We start from the raw sequence: 15,369 nt of genomic DNA, 5'->3' as shown, positions 1-15,369 counted from the left end.
TATTGATGTAATATCTACTGTATTCCAACTTCTCTATGGTTCATACCCTCCGATACTACTCATAGATTCATCAAAATAAGCAAACAACACATAGAAAACAGAATCTGTCAAAAACAGAACAGTTTGTAGTAATCTGTATCAAACGTATACTTATGGAACTCCAAAACTTCTACCAAATTAGGAATTCCTAAGAAATTTATGTACCAATCCAAATCAAAAGGAATCAGATCATAAGCACATTTCTGTGAATTAACAAAACTAATTTACTGGGTGCAACAGTTTCTGATATTCAGCAGGATTAACACAACTATCACCGTAAGCTATCCTAAAGGTCTTACTTAGCACTTTATTGAAACAAAAGCTATAAAACATGATTACTCCAGTAGCATAATCATGTGGACACACAAAAACAGTAAGGGTAAATATTGGGTTGACTCCCAACAAGCGCTTTTCTTTAATGCCTTTTCTAGCTAGGCATGATGATGACAATGATGCTCACATAAAAGATAAGAATTGAAACATAACGGGAGCATCATGAAGCACATGACTAGCACATTTAAGCCTAACCCACTTCCTATGCATAGGGATTTTGTGAGCAAATAACTTATGGGAACAATAATCAACTAGCATAGGAAGGCAAACAAGCATAAGTTCAAAACTTGAAGCACATAGAGAGGAAACTTGACATTATTGCAATTCCTGCAAGCATATGTTCCTCCCTCATAATAATTTTCAGTAGCATCATGAATGAATTCAACAATATAACCAGCACCTAAAGCATTCTTTTCATGATCTACTTGCATAGAAAATTTACTACTCTCCACATAAGCAAAATTGTTCTCATTTGGAATGGTGGGAGTATCATAAGAGATTTGAATACTATAAATTGTTTCCACATTAAAAGAGTAATGTTCAGAAAAAGGGTAATCATAATCATGACAATTTTTGTAAATATAATCGTCACTACTTTTTATAGCATAAGTTTCATCACAAGTAGCAACTTTGTTCTCATCATAATCGATTGAAACCTCTTCCAAGATAGTGGAATCATCACTAAATAAAGTTGACACTCTTCCAAAACCACTTTCATATTCATCACAATAAAATTCAACATCCTCCAAAATAGTGGGATCACTACTTCCTAAAGTTTACACTCTTCCAAACCCACTTTCATCAATATAATCATCATAAATAGGAGGCATGCTTTCATCATAATAAATTTGCTCATAAAAACTTGGGGGACAAAAAATATCATCTTCATCAAACATAGCTTCCCCAAGCTTGTGGCTTTGCATATCATTAGCATCATGGATATTCAAGGAATTCATACTAACAACATTGAAATCATGCTCACCATTCAAATAGTTAGTGCCAAACATTCTAATGCATTCTTCTTCTAGCACTTGAGCACAATTTTCCTTTTCATCATACTCACGAAAGATATTAAAAAGACGAAGCGTATGAGAAAAACTTAAATCCATTTTTTTATAGTTTTCTTTTATAAACTAAACTAGCGATAAAACAAGAAACAAAAAGATTCGATTGCAAGACCTAAAGATATACCTTCAAGCACCCACCTCCCCGACAACGGCGCCAGAAAAGAGCTTAGTTGACGGGGTGTGAGTGTTGGGGAACGTTGCAGAAAATTAAAATTTTTCCTACGGTTTCACCAAGATCCATCTATGAGTTCATCTAAGCAACGAGTCATAGGAGAGAGATTGCATCTACATACCACTTGTAGATCGCGTGCGGAAGCGTTCAAGAGAACGGTGATGATGGAGTCGTACTCGCCGTGATCCAAATCACCGATGACCAAGTGCCGAACGGACAGCACCTCCGCGTTCAACACACGTGCGGAGCGGATGACGTCTCCTCCTTCTTGATCCAGCAAGGGGGAAGGAGAGGTTGATGATGATCCAGCAGCACAACGGCGTGGTGGTGGATGCAGCAGAACTCCGGCAGGGCTTCGCCAAGCTACTGCGGGAGGAGGAAGAGGTGTAGCAGGGGGAGGGAGGCGCCAAGACACAGGGTGCGGCTGCCCTCCCCCCTGCCCTCCTTTATATAGGCCCCCAGGGGGGCGCCGGCCCTGGGAGATCCAATCTCCCAAGGGGGGCGGCGGCCAGGGGGTGGAGTGCCCCCAAGGCAAGTGGGGCGCCCCCCCTAGGGTTTCCAACCCTAGGCGCAGGGGGGCCCAGGGGGGCGCACCAGCCCACTAGGGGCTGGTTCCCCTCCCACTTCAGCCCACGGGGCCCTCCGGGATAGGTGGCCCCACCCGGTGGACCCCCGGCACCCTTCCGGTGGTCCCGTTACAATACCGGGTGACCCCGAAACTTTCCCGATGGCCGAAACATCACTTCCTATATATAATTCTTTACCTCCGGACCATTCCGGAGCTCCTCGTGAAGTCCGGGATCTCATCCGGGACTCCGAACAACATTCGGTTTGCTGCATACTCATATTCATACAACCCTAGCGTCACCGAACCTTAAGTGTGTAGACCCTACGGGTTCGGGAGACATGCAGACATGACCGAGACGGCTCTCCGGTCAATAACCAACAGCGGGATCTGGATACCCATGTTGGCTCCCACATACTCCTCGATGATCTCATCGGATGAACCACGATGTCGAGGATTCAAGCAACCCCGTATACTATTCCCTTTGTCAGACGGTATGTTACTTGCCCGAGATTCGATCATCGGTATCCCAATACCTCGTTCAATCTCGTTACCGGCAAGTCACTTTACTCGTACCGTAATGCATGATCCTGTGACCAGACACTTGGTCACTTTGAGCTCATTATGATGATGCACTACCGAGTGGGCCCAGTGATACCTTTCCGTTATACGGAGTGACAAATCCAAGTCTTGATCCGTGTCAACCCAACAGACACTTTCGGAGATACCTGTAGTGCACCTTTATAGTCACCCAGTTACGTTGTGACGTTTGGTACACCCAAAGCACTCCTACGGTATCCGGGAGTTACACGATCTCATGGTCTAAGGAAGAGATACATGACATTGGAAAAGCTCTAGCAAAACGAACTACACGATCTTGTGCTATGCTTAGGATTGGGTCTTGTCCATGACATCATTCTCCTAATGATGTGATCCCGTTATCAACGACATTCAATGTCCATAGTCAGGAAACCATGACTATCTGTTGATCAATGAGCTAGTCAACTAGAGGCTCACTAGGGACGTATTGTGGTCTATGTATTCACACGTGTATTACGATTTTTGGATAATACAATTATAGCATGAATAAAAGACAATTATCATGAACAAGGAAATATAATAATAATCCTTTTATTATTGCCTCTAGGGCATATTTCCAATAGTGAGTGCCGCTTACCTAGCCTCCCCGGCAACGGTGCCAGAAAAGAGCTTGATGTCTACTACACAACCTTCTTCTTGTAGACATTGTTGGGCCTCCAAGTGTAGAGGTTTGTAGGACAGTAGCAAATTTCCCTCAAGTGGATGACCTAAGGTTTATCAATCCGTGGGAGGCGTAGGATGAAGATGGCCACCGGTGATGGGTTCCCCCCCTCCGGCAGGGTGCCGGAACTGGCTCCTGAGAGGTTTTTGGTGGCTACAGAGGCTTGCGGCAGCGGAACTCCCAATCTATTGTGTTCTTCGATGTTTTTAGGGTATATGGGAATATATAGGCGAAAGAAGTCGGCCAGGGGAGCCTCGAGGGGCCCACGAGGGTGGAGGGCGCGCCTAGGGGGGTGGGTGTGCCCCCATATCTCGTGGCCTCCTTGATGCTTCCCTGGCTTGCACTCCAAGTTTCCAGGATTGCTTCTGTTCCAAAAATAACTTTTCCGAAGGTTTCATTCCATTTGGACTCCGTTTGATATTCCTTTTCTTTGAAACACTGAAATAGGCAAGAAAACAGCAATATGGGCTGGGCCTCCGGTTAATAGGTTAGTCCCAAAAATAATATAAAAGTGTAAAGTAAAGCCCATAAACATCCAAAACGGGTAATATAATAGCATGGAACAATCAAAAATTATAGATACGTTGGAGACGTATCACCCTTTGACGGTCTCCACGAAGGAGCCTTCGGGCCATGTGACGTTGGGCATCTTGCTCACCATGGCGCCTCTGCACTCTGTGTGATGGCCACTAACCACCTTCGGCTTCACATTGAAGATCTTTAACCATAATCCTAAGTGGGGTGGGATGCGGAGGAAGGCCTCGCACACGACAATGAATGTCGAGATGTTGAGGAAGGAGTTAGGGGCCAGATCATGGAAATCCAGCCCATAGTAGAACATGAGTCCGCGGACGAATGGGTGGAAAGGAAATCCCAACCCGCGGACGAAGTGGGGGATGAATACTACCCTCTCATGGGGCTCCGGGGTGGGGACGATCTGTCCCTTGGCTGGAAGCCGGTGGGCGATTTTCTCGGCCAAATACCCAACCTCCCAGAGCTTGGTAATGTCCTTATCCACTTTCCCTGCGCTCCGGATCCAGACATGGTTGGAGTGCTTTCTTGGGACGGAAAAGATGAGAACTTGGGCGCTAGAGCTCGAGAATGGGGGAGGCAGAGAGAGAGAAGGCGTGGGTGAAAAGGGGTGAATCCTTATCTCCTTATAAAGGAGTGAATATCAAGCGCCTCCCCACTCGCCTTAAAACTCGCCTATTTCCCAAGGGTCGTGCAGACAGCACGGTTGGCTTACCCATGCCCGTATTGATGAGAATCCCACAAGAAGGGGACACGATCTCTGCTTTGACAAGACATGCCAATGAAACCGCATCTCGAAATATGGAGCGGCAGGCTAAAAACGGTTCGAAATAATGGCCAGGTGGCGACGTGATGTCACGCTACAAAAAGTTGTCAATGGATTGGACTCGTGAAATATTATACTCTCTGCGGTTGTGTGTGAAATTTGTTTTGCGGAGCCGGACACGATTCTTGTGTTCAGAGACTATTTTGGAGTATTCGGAGAAGGAACCCGCCTTGCAATGCCAAAGACAATCTGCGCGGCGAAACCTCGTCATTGAAGCCTGGTTCAGGGGCTACTGAGGGAGTCTTGGATTAAGGGGTCCTCGAGCGTCCGGTCTATTGACATGGGCCGGACTGATGGGCTGTGAAGATACAAGACCGAAGACTCTCACCTGTGTCCAGACGGGACTCTCCTTGGCGTGGAAGGCAAGCTTGGCGTCCGGATATGAAGATTCCTTTCTCCGTAACCGACTTTGTATAAACCTAGTCTCCTCCGGTGTCTATATAAACCGGAGGGATTAGTCCGTAGAGACAATCATAATCATACATGCTAGACTTCTAGAGTTTTAGCCATTACGATCTTGTGGTAGATCAACTCGTGTAATACTCATATTCATCAAGCTCAATCAAGCAGGAAGTGGGTATTACCTCCATAGAGAGGGCCCAAACCTGGTAAACATCGTGTCCCCCGCCTCTTGTTACCATCAACCTTAGACGCACAGTTTGGGACCCCCTACCCGAGATCCGCCGGTTTTGACACCGACAGCTACCCCAACCCTCTGGCTCCCGAATGGTACCTCGACAGTGGTGCTTTCTCGCATGTGACAGGCACCCAAGGTAACCTCACCAAGTCATATTCTTCCTTAGCGCATTTACCTTCTAGTATTCTCGTCGGTAATGGGCACCATGTCCCTATCACTGCCACCGGATCCACCACTGTCCCCCCCCCATGATTTCCGTCTTACTGATGTTTCTCGTTTCTCCCATCATTGTTACTAGCCTTATTTCTGTTTGTAAATTCACTAAGGATAACTCATGCTCAATTGAATTTTACCCTTGTGGCTTTCTTGTGTAGGATCTTCACACTCGGAGAATTCTCATGATCTCGATTAGCCACGGTGATCTCTATCCCTTCGTTGGCAATAAGGCGGCGGCTTGGGCATCCGATCTCCTCACCACCACTGCCTCAGACTTGTGGCATCGGCGCCTTGGGCACCCAACGCTCAAACCCTCTCTTCTCTAAAGATTTTCTTAGCGATTGTAATATGGCTCCCCACTCACCATGTAGTGCATGCCAACTTGGTCGTCAACCACGTCTTCCCTTTCCTTCCTCTTTTAGCAAGACATATGCTCCTTTTGATTTAATACATATGCTCCGGGTTTCAGTATTATCTTGTTGTGTTGGACAATTTTACTCATTTTTCATGGACATTTCCCCTACGCAGCAAATCTGACACCTCCACCGTTCTCCAACGCTTTTTCACCTTTGTTCACACTCAATTAAATGTCATCATCAAGAGCATGCAATGTGAGAATGGTGGAGAGTTTATCAATTCTTCCCTACATACCTTCTTCTCCTCAAATGGCATTGCCTACCGCTTTTCTTGTCCTCACACCTCACCACAAAATGGCAAAGCAGAACACATGATTCGTACTACCAATGACATTGTGTGCACACTCCTTCAAGCCAACCTCACTCCACCCTTTTGGGTTGAGGCACTCCACACGGCCACATACTTACTGAACCGGCGGCCCTCGCGTGTCATTGCCCCTCATACCCCTCACTTCCTTCTCCATGGTGTGCCCCCGACCTACGATCACCTTCGCGTATTCGGTTGCTTTGCTTTCCGAACTTGTATGCCACTACGGATCACAAACTCGCTCCATGCTCCACCCGTTGCATCTTCCTTGGCTATGCCCTTGAACACAAAGGTTATCGCTGCTATGATCTTGCCACACGCCGCGTCATTGTCTCCCACCACATTGTATTTCTTTGATCAAAACTACCATTCAAATTCTCTAAGTTTGAATGAAGTCCTTCACTAATCCAGAGACATTTCACACAAAATATTCAAGAAATTATGGAGCACTTCATGCAGACTTAGACACAAAATATTCTTCTGGCTATTATTACATGACAGGGCAAATACAAGAAACATTCTACAGAGAAAGAGCATGTTCCTAGAAGACTATAATTGTGTCCTATGTTCAGATAACACTGAGGAAACCCTAGTCCATCTTTTCTGGAACTGTCCATTTGCCCTCAAATGTTGGGACCATCTAGTCTGTGAGAAGCAAAGAGGTATCTCTGCCTATGATGAGATCACCCTAACCCTGACACATTTGCCTGGAGACATTGCATTGGACATCATTATCATAGGATCTTGGGGCATTTGATCAGTGAGGAATGATAAAATTTTCATAACAACAGCACCACACGTGAACACCTGGAAGTGCTATCTGAAAGAGAGACTTTGGGCAGCACAAATTAGGGCAAAGCATAAGAGATCAGAACCTCGATAGAACAATACTTGTAATATAATCTTTTCGATGTTACCTAGAACTGGCATTGGTTGAACATTTTATTGGGGTTCGGCTCCTCTGCAGTACGGTTATAACTGCAGGGGTACTGTAGAAATAGGTATCCGCCGTCCATTTCAATCTCATGGCTCTCATTTTTTGCATTCAATTATGTTTTTATTAAATGGAGATTCTTTTTGCTGCAACGGCGGCGCCAAGACCGACAGCTCCCCGATGGAGAGCGGCGAGGTCACCGAGGCGAAGGAAGCAGGCGGCGCAGCAAGGTCGATGGCGGTTCGGGTGCACAACCTGGGGAGGGCATCGTGCGGCAGGAGGCCGCCAGGGCAGGAAACGGGCAGCCTGGCCTGAGAAAGACGAAGGCGTCGGGTGGTGTCCGTCGAGGTTAAGGTCGTCGGGTGGCGCAGCCTGGGGAAGGCGGGTGCGGCAGCCAGCAGAGCTCCTCAGTTGCTTCCGTCGACAACGTCAGCAGGTCAGGCCAGCAGACGGCATCCTACCGTGAATCCTGGGAAAGGCGTGCATGGAGGTCCAGCCGCCGCACCGTTGACCCGGGAGATAGCGGGCTTGGCCGGAGAGCCTAATCCTTGGTGGCGGAGAGTTCATCTGCTCGCTCCTCCCTTCCTCTATCTCTCCGCTCTCCGGCCAAGAGTTCAGTGTGTGTGCGGCGAGCAGCGAGCTGGTTCGTTCTCTTTTTTTCTTCATGGTACCAAGCTGTTTCTTATGGGCGTTGGATTGGCCAGGGACGGCTGATGTTGTTGCTACAGTACATGTGCAGTAACACTAGAACTGCAGAGGAGCCGAACCCTTTTTATTGTATTTACTTGTATGTATTTTATAAAAGGGTGTAGTTAGGTCTTAATCGACTAAGACTTAACCAAATCTTGGTCAAATGAGATAGTAGTATATAAGAAAAAATGAAAATGAAAAAGGAATTTTTGTACGAATCTCCATGTAAAAATCAGGGAGGAGGCAGGTTTAATGAGGAAGGAGCCTATAATCCCCGTGTAAAGGTCCCTGTGTGTAGCATTTTTGCTGCGAAAAACTACTGGTCCGTGCGTGTTGCGGGCGTGGAAACCCCAGCTACAGATACGGGGTGCAGGTTTGAGACGTTGCTCCGCATCCAATCCATGCTCGTAGCGTGTCCACGCCCGGCAGATCCAGCCATCGCTCTCCACGCACACTGCAAGATGGCCTGTACGGCTACGTAACATAACGTACGATTACCCCGTTTGACGTGTGAACAGTGTGGGTACGTGTGTGCGAACTGTAGGTTTCGGTGCCATCTCACGAGCAGTCAGCGACAGAAGGGATACGCAGAATCGACGTCCAGTGACAGATGCTCGTGGATGGTGTGGCGCGTTGCCGGATAGCCTGTCCTGTCCTCTCCTCTCCTCCCCGGTAGCAGTACTCATCATGGAAGTGCCTGTCGATTCGACTCGTCCAGCCCCACCCCACCCCACCCCACCCGCGACAGGCCGGGGCCGGCCGGCCACCGTCTCCCAACAATTATTGCGTGGCGCCAACGGAGCACAGCAGAGCAACAGGGCGCCAGGGTCTTGCCCTGCAAACGCAAAGCCTCGAACCATCGCACAGCAGCTCAATCAGCGAAATCTTCAAGGTGACGGCGAGGGCTCAGGCCCATGCGGGGATGCTGGAAATGGTCGCGGACCCAGGAATTCTTGGGTGGGTCAGGTCACGCTGATTCCTAGCATCACCAACACGACCGGCAACTGGCCGAGAACTAGAACTAGTGCGGCAGCGGAGTTTCTGTTTCTTGACCACGAGTGCTCCATTCTCCGTTTCTCTTTCGTTCTGCGACCTGCACAAGACCGGATTTGGTTTGTCCGCGCTCCACAGGGTCGCCAAAAGGGACCAAGGATCACAAATCCGATCTTTTTTGAAGAAAATGCGTCAGGTACGTACTTGCCAGCCAGCCAGTCATCATATTCACACCGGGGTGACACCAGTTCCTTCCTCGTCGGCATGATGGCAAAACCGAAAGGAAGAAACACGTGTCTAACAAAAGGCATAAACGGCTAGCAAACCCGACACAGCGCATTGCCTTCTGTCAACAAAAGCTACAGTACAAAGCCAAGTGCCGGCCAGGGAATTTACAGATCACCCGACAATGATATTATCCCAGATGCCTGGGGCCTGCCGTGCTCTGCTCAGGAGCGTCGCTTTGCCCGTTTTAACCCAGCAAAATTGCACATTTGAAACAGAAGGCATGCTCTGTTCGAGGCGCGCCCCCCCAATTTTCATAAATAATCGAGCGACACCCGAAAATACGAGGCTTTTGTCATTCAAGATATACAGTTTTGGTGGGGTAAAAGGGGCAGCACCTCGAATTCCAAGCACAGTGACGGAAGGCTTGCCAGGCAGTGAGGCACAGCAACAAATCAGAAGCTTGTTCCATTTCTACAATTTTCCCTGAAACAACTGATCACTACCCTAAACGTAGAGCAACAAACAACAAGGGGGGGAGAAGAATACTAGGATGGTGGGACGGCTCGTCGTCAACTGATCGCCTTCTCCTCGGAGAACCTGGGAAGCTGAACGAGCGAGTTCACCCGTGTCACCCCATCGAGGCCTGACCAGTTGTGATCATCGGCTCCACCAGAAACCTTGGCGTCTGCGCCCGCCAAGGCTTTCTCCTGAGCACTCCCCGGAACTGTCCTAACTGTGAAATTGCGAGTTAAGGCGGGCTCCTGTTGCTCCTGCGCTTCGTTAGGGTCAGCGACTGAATCATCCTCAATGCTGATGTTATCCATGGACGCGGTCGAATCACGCTCATGGTCCATTTTGCCATCCAGATATAAGCAAACGACCGCGCAGTCGTCGGTCCTGGATGTTGGATACTTGGTTTTCCATTCACGGTTAGCTGCCTCGACAAGAGTCCTTGCCGCCTTTGACCGACTTGGGGACGAGGACACTATGTCGACAGCCTCTTGGTTGCTTAGGACATCCCAGACCTGCATGATTTCCATCGGTGCAATCTAGTCAGACATATATATAAAGCCAATCAAGTATCTGTTCAGCTTGTATATCTTCCTGAAGTACAACTATAAAGAAACAAAGGAGATACGCCGCACAAGAGAAGATGACAGGACACAAATGGAAAACTCTATAAGGCATTGATAATTAAGTAGACCAAATATCAAAAGGGGACCCCAAAAAAGGATTGTTTGTAGTTAGCAACTGCTGTATAACAATTGGGAAGACAATGACTGATGATCGACATGATTTTCTGTTTGTTAAAATATCATTTTTAGTGAACATTCCATCGGTAGAATTGACAACTCTTCCACGCAAACTACAATCATTAAGCGGCGCTTACATAGGTAAACAGAAGACATTCCATCGGTAGAATTGACAACTCTTCCACGCAAACTACAATCATTAAGCGGCGCTTACATAGGTAAACAGAAGACAACATCTTGCTTTTGGTACCATACATTGTTTATATTTGACACTAACATCCCTTGTTAGTGCATAAAATGAGAGGGGGAGGGGGGCTCAGCAAAAGGTGTCTTCAAGATTAAGAGGAGGAAACTTTTAACATGGTGAGATTGCTATCATGTTTTTTTCTCTTCGAAAAGGAGGATAATATCCTGCCTCTGCATTGATTGATGCACAGAGTCATAAGTTTGCTATCATGTAGTTCATCAAACGTCAATATGCACAGTGTCTCCTAGATAGCACACACATTAGCGCTATAACTGGCATAGAAAAATAAACATAATGTCGTATGCACTGAACACAGCAAGGAAAAAAGAGAGGAAAAATCAGCACCAGATTAAATACTATCCCATAGAACCCCACGCGATATGCAATGAAGTAGCACGCCTACTACTACTCCCTCAACCAGTGGCCATCCATGGTGCACACTTAAACTTTGATGGGTCACGACACATTATAAGATGGCCTCTGTGAGTTACTAGATGCCTTTTTTTCAAAAGGAGGTTGAAACCTCCGGCCTCTGCAATTGTGATGTGCACAGCCGTTCTTATTAATTATTAAGCAGAGTACATAACGAGCAACCACATATGAACCATCACAAGATATGAAAAAAACACCTATGCCTAACTCGATTTCTTCCGCAGCAACGCCTTCAAAGTTACTAGATGCGTACACCGTTAAATGTAATGTTAATTATAGAAATGTGCTGACATCTGGACCTTAATCTGGTTGAATCAAAAGAGAGCAAGCAAAGCCAGCCCCTAACACCACAAAAAAGAAGCACACAGAGTCTCCCGATAATTTATAAGTATTGTCAAACTATCCATTTTTAAGTGATTGACAAATCGTCAAGTTAATGAACTAAAAAAATGGCAAAAAATTACAACTAAAAAATCAAACAGGGAGTCATGGACCATAAGAATTTTATTAGTACAGTAGTATTAGTATGAACTGGTCCGCTGGAAATCGACATTATTCAGATGCATCGAATCTTGAGAAGGAAAGAAGCTATGGATCAAAAGAATATCAATTCTATGTCATGCAATGAGCAGTCACTACGCTAAACCCAGTTTTCTAACTGCTCATGATGTCGCCACAGCGATTAAACCAATTAGTCATGCCAAGTTGAACTTGGATTAAGATATAAGAGTTGAAGTACAGCAGATGACAACAGGTGGGTGACGATGCAGCAAAGAAGTGTGTTAAGCTGGCTAATCATTATTTATGCAGCAAGTCACAAAGGCACAGATGGTGGAAATTAATATCATCGCCCCTGTCACCATGACAGTTTAGCAACCAATACGGAAAGCTAGAGCATTTTGAAGTCAAAAGGACTGGATCGTTCGTATATTACTATATCGTTCTTAAGGTTCTTGGAGCTTCTACCAGACGCCCTGAATGTTCAAGGCCCGCCATGTGAGACCAATCAGCGCATCACGAACGCGAAAGTGTGACAGATTGACATTACACTGCAACTAATTTAAGTAGCTCCGACAACGAGAAAGTGGCAAGATTTTGCTGGGACAGACTCAGATATCTATGCCGTCGCACGGGCACATAGGAATGACCAACAACCATGTATTATAGGACAGAGAAATGGGAGAAAGGAGTGAAAGAAGTGTGTAATTACCCCGTCGGATGCGAGGATGACGAACTGGTCCTTGTCCGTGAGAGGCCAGTGGAAGAACTCCGGCACCGAGATGACGCCGTAGTCCTTGAGGCAGAAGTCCCCGAACGCCCGCGCCATGGCCAGGCCCGGCGCGTCGTCAAATGGAAGCCACACCCTCGGCACCTCCGGCTCGTCCTGCAGCGCGAACACCCTGCCCCTGCACTTCTTGATCCGCTCCGCCTCGCCTGGCATCGCAGACCGGTGGTGTTAACACACAAAGTCCCAGGACCAAATGACGCAGGCAGAGCATAGCTAAATTAATTGTGTGCAGTGGCGTACTGGGGACGTCGGGCTTGAGGTCAACGGTGAGCTGCACGGCCGCCACGCCGCCGGCGGCGGCGTCTCTGGAGCCTAGGACGGCGCGCGAGTCCCCGATGTTGGCCATGTAAAGGTCCGTGCCCTGCGTGCAAAGACCGCCAGTGAGTAGACGCGCACGGACAAAGAGGGGGTCAGAACTAACACAAGTGATTTGACATTTCTGCTTGGACGGGACGCAGGAGAGATGTATCATGGTACTATGTGAATGTCCGGCGCCAGTGCCACGTACGAGCTTGAGGACGGTGACGGCGGTGCTGCCGCTGCAGAAGCTGTCGAGGGCGGGGTGGGAGCGGAGGTCCTTGTCCATGGCCTTGTAGGCGCGCGTGAAGGCCTTCCTCCAGGCGGCGGCCGGCATGTCCAGCCCGCTCTTGGGCGAGGCGCGCGCGGCGGACATGAGCCTGAGCGGCAGCGAGTCGCGCACCCTGCGCGCCACCAGGTGGCCGTGCGGCCCGTGGCCGTCGAACACCCCGCACAGCACGCCGTCCTCCTCCCCGCCGAACCCCTGCCACAAACAAACACCATTGACCGCACGGGATCAACCTAGTCGCCTCGAAATGGGAGGTGGAGAGGAGGGGGAGTGATTCTCGGGTGGTTTGTTAGCTTACATCCCAGATGAGCATGGCGTCCTGGTTGATCCCCTTGCGGCCCTGCTGCGTGAAGACGGAGGCGGTGCGGCTGCGGCCGTCGTTGGAGAAGATCCGCCCGGGGACCGTCCCCAGCTGGTCCTCCCGCGGCGCCTTCCACCTCCTCCGCCGCCTCTTCACGTCCTCGCCGCCCGCGCCGGCCGCCGTGACCGCCGTGTCCCCCCTCGCCGCGCAGTTCCCCATCGCGCACCAGCAATGCCAGCCAGCAAGAAACACGCCGCAAGAGATTGCCGGCGCCCGGTGCAAGAGGGAAGGAGGAAGGATTCTTTCTTGTTGCTTGTCTCAGGAGCCGGGAGTCGCAGATGCGGCACTCAACATGGGCACGAAAAGTCAAGGCGGCCCCATCATCCCATGGACGAGGCGAGAGGAGAGGGTCGAGGCGTTGCTATACACACGATCCTTTTCAGCCGATGTTCGCACGATGTGGCAAATCCAACCATCCATGGGTATAACAAAGCAAAGCTTGCCCATCAGATTGTCCATCGTCTCAACGTCGGGCATTTAGTATCGTGCGTCCAGTAGTTCCGGCTTATTTATTGCGCTGCGGCAGTGACACACGCGCAGTCACGCACACGCACGCCGAGAGGCAGACAGACAGCCACCTCCGTCCAGTCCTCCGGGCGGCAGGTGCACGGAGGAAGAGGCCCCTGGTTGATGGCGTGCGACGGCGTGGGCGTGGGCGTGGGCGTGGCGCGGCTACCGACACGCCCACGACGACCTCACTGCTTAGCTGCTCTGTTGTTTTACTCCTACGTAACGTATACACCTTTCCTGATTAACTAAGCCGCGGCAGGTAGTAATGTACTGCGAGGAGCTGAGCTTTGTTTACTGACGGGTCGCGAGCTGCGAGGAATAAACAAGCGGCGATGGTCAGAGCGGGCATCGAACTGATCACGGATGTGGTGGTAGTATATCAATAAACTACTACTACTCCCTCCGTAATCACAGAGATTTGTTCAAGCGTTCGCTTCTGGCAGGTAATTACGACTCGTTGTCACCCGTGACCTTTCTCAACAGCGACGTGATCCAAATCCAAAAGGATTATTATTAACTACGTACTGTATGTCTGTATAGAGGGTGTGTGGATACTCTTTAGTAGTAGTAGTCAGAATAGAAGTTTTTAGTCAGGCCGAAAGGTGACTACTACTAGTCAGCATTAAATGTCTCAGTATTAAATGTCTCTTGTGCAACATCAATTAGAGGAGAGAGAGGGGGACTTTAGTCAGTAAAAGTCAGGGGTGTTTGGAGGTTTACTGACTAAAGGTGACTACTACTAGTCTTTAGTCAGGGCATGCTTGGATCCAAGGGACTATTTTTAGTCTGACTAAAACTAGTCTTTTTTAGAGGCTAAAGTTCCAATCACCCCTGACTAAAAAAAGGCTAGAACTAGTCTTGAGACTAAAAATTTTTAGTCAGGGAACCCTACTAAAATGTGGATTAGTCATCTCTCTCCTCATTTAACTCCTCTCCTTTAACACATGCGAGTTCGGGATTGGAGGGTTTGGAGGATAATAAATGCTCATTAACTCATTTTAGTCTATTTATTATTTGTATCCAAGCATGGATGAGGCTAGCAAGTTTTAGTCCCACTACTTTTAGTCATGGGACTAAAACGTATCCAAGCACCCTCTTAGTAAAAGTTGAGGGTGGGGTGACTAGGGACTAAACTAGTTTTAGTCACCTACTAGTCAGGGGTGTTTGGAGGTTTACTGACTAAAGGTGACCACTACTAGTCTCTAGTCTCTAGTGATCCAAACACCCTCATAATACAGAGACTACACTGGTGCTCTACTCCATCCAATTGGAGAAGCAGCGGGAGTCCGCTACAAGATTCTTTAATGAATGAAAAGAAGCGTGTGGAAAGCGGCGAGCCGGCCGGCGTGGGCAAATTTGACAAATTTGACCTATAGACGAAATTAAATCACAGAATGAACTGTCCGTAAAACTATTTCACGCAGCTGACCCGTGGTGCCTAGCTCTCAGGCGCTGCACTAGTGCAACGCCTAGGAGC

The 15,369-nt window shown here is 48.4% G+C and overlaps 1 protein-coding gene across 1 annotated transcript; it reads right to left on the bottom strand.

Moving 5' to 3' along the window:
- Nucleotides 1–9,542: 9,542 nt before the first annotated feature.
- LOC119363295 (probable protein phosphatase 2C 64) lies at nucleotides 9,543–13,803 on the bottom strand. Its single transcript, XM_037628615.1, has 5 exons — nucleotides 13,320–13,803; nucleotides 12,944–13,216; nucleotides 12,676–12,796; nucleotides 12,358–12,581; nucleotides 9,543–10,240 (listed from the first exon to the last, which is right to left on the bottom strand). Exons 1-5 carry the CDS (start codon nucleotides 13,539–13,541, stop codon nucleotides 9,785–9,787), a joined length of 1,296 nt encoding a protein of 431 aa, XP_037484512.1. The 5' UTR covers nucleotides 13,542–13,803; the 3' UTR covers nucleotides 9,543–9,784.
- Nucleotides 13,804–15,369: the final 1,566 nt, after the last annotated feature.

The sequence above is a fragment of the Triticum dicoccoides genome, chromosome 2B (assembly GCF_002162155.2).
Source record: "Triticum dicoccoides isolate Atlit2015 ecotype Zavitan chromosome 2B, WEW_v2.0, whole genome shotgun sequence".
In the NCBI taxonomy this organism is placed as follows: domain Eukaryota; kingdom Viridiplantae; phylum Streptophyta; class Magnoliopsida; order Poales; family Poaceae; genus Triticum; species Triticum dicoccoides.
The sequence above is the reverse complement of the archived record's forward strand: the minus strand, read 5'-3'. Positions and strand labels throughout refer to the sequence as shown.

Coding starts and splice junctions, on each gene's coding strand:
- LOC119363295 (XM_037628615.1), bottom strand. CDS start 13,541: ATGGGGAACTGCGCGGCGAGGGGGGACACGGCGGTCACGGCGGCCGGC. Junction 12,797..12,943: donor CCGTCACCGTCCTCAAGCTC/GTACGTGGCACT, acceptor CTTTGCACGCAG/GGCACGGACCTTTACATGGC. Junction 10,241..12,357: donor TCATCCTCGCATCCGACGGG/GTAATTACACAC, acceptor GAAATCATGCAG/GTCTGGGATGTCCTAAGCAA.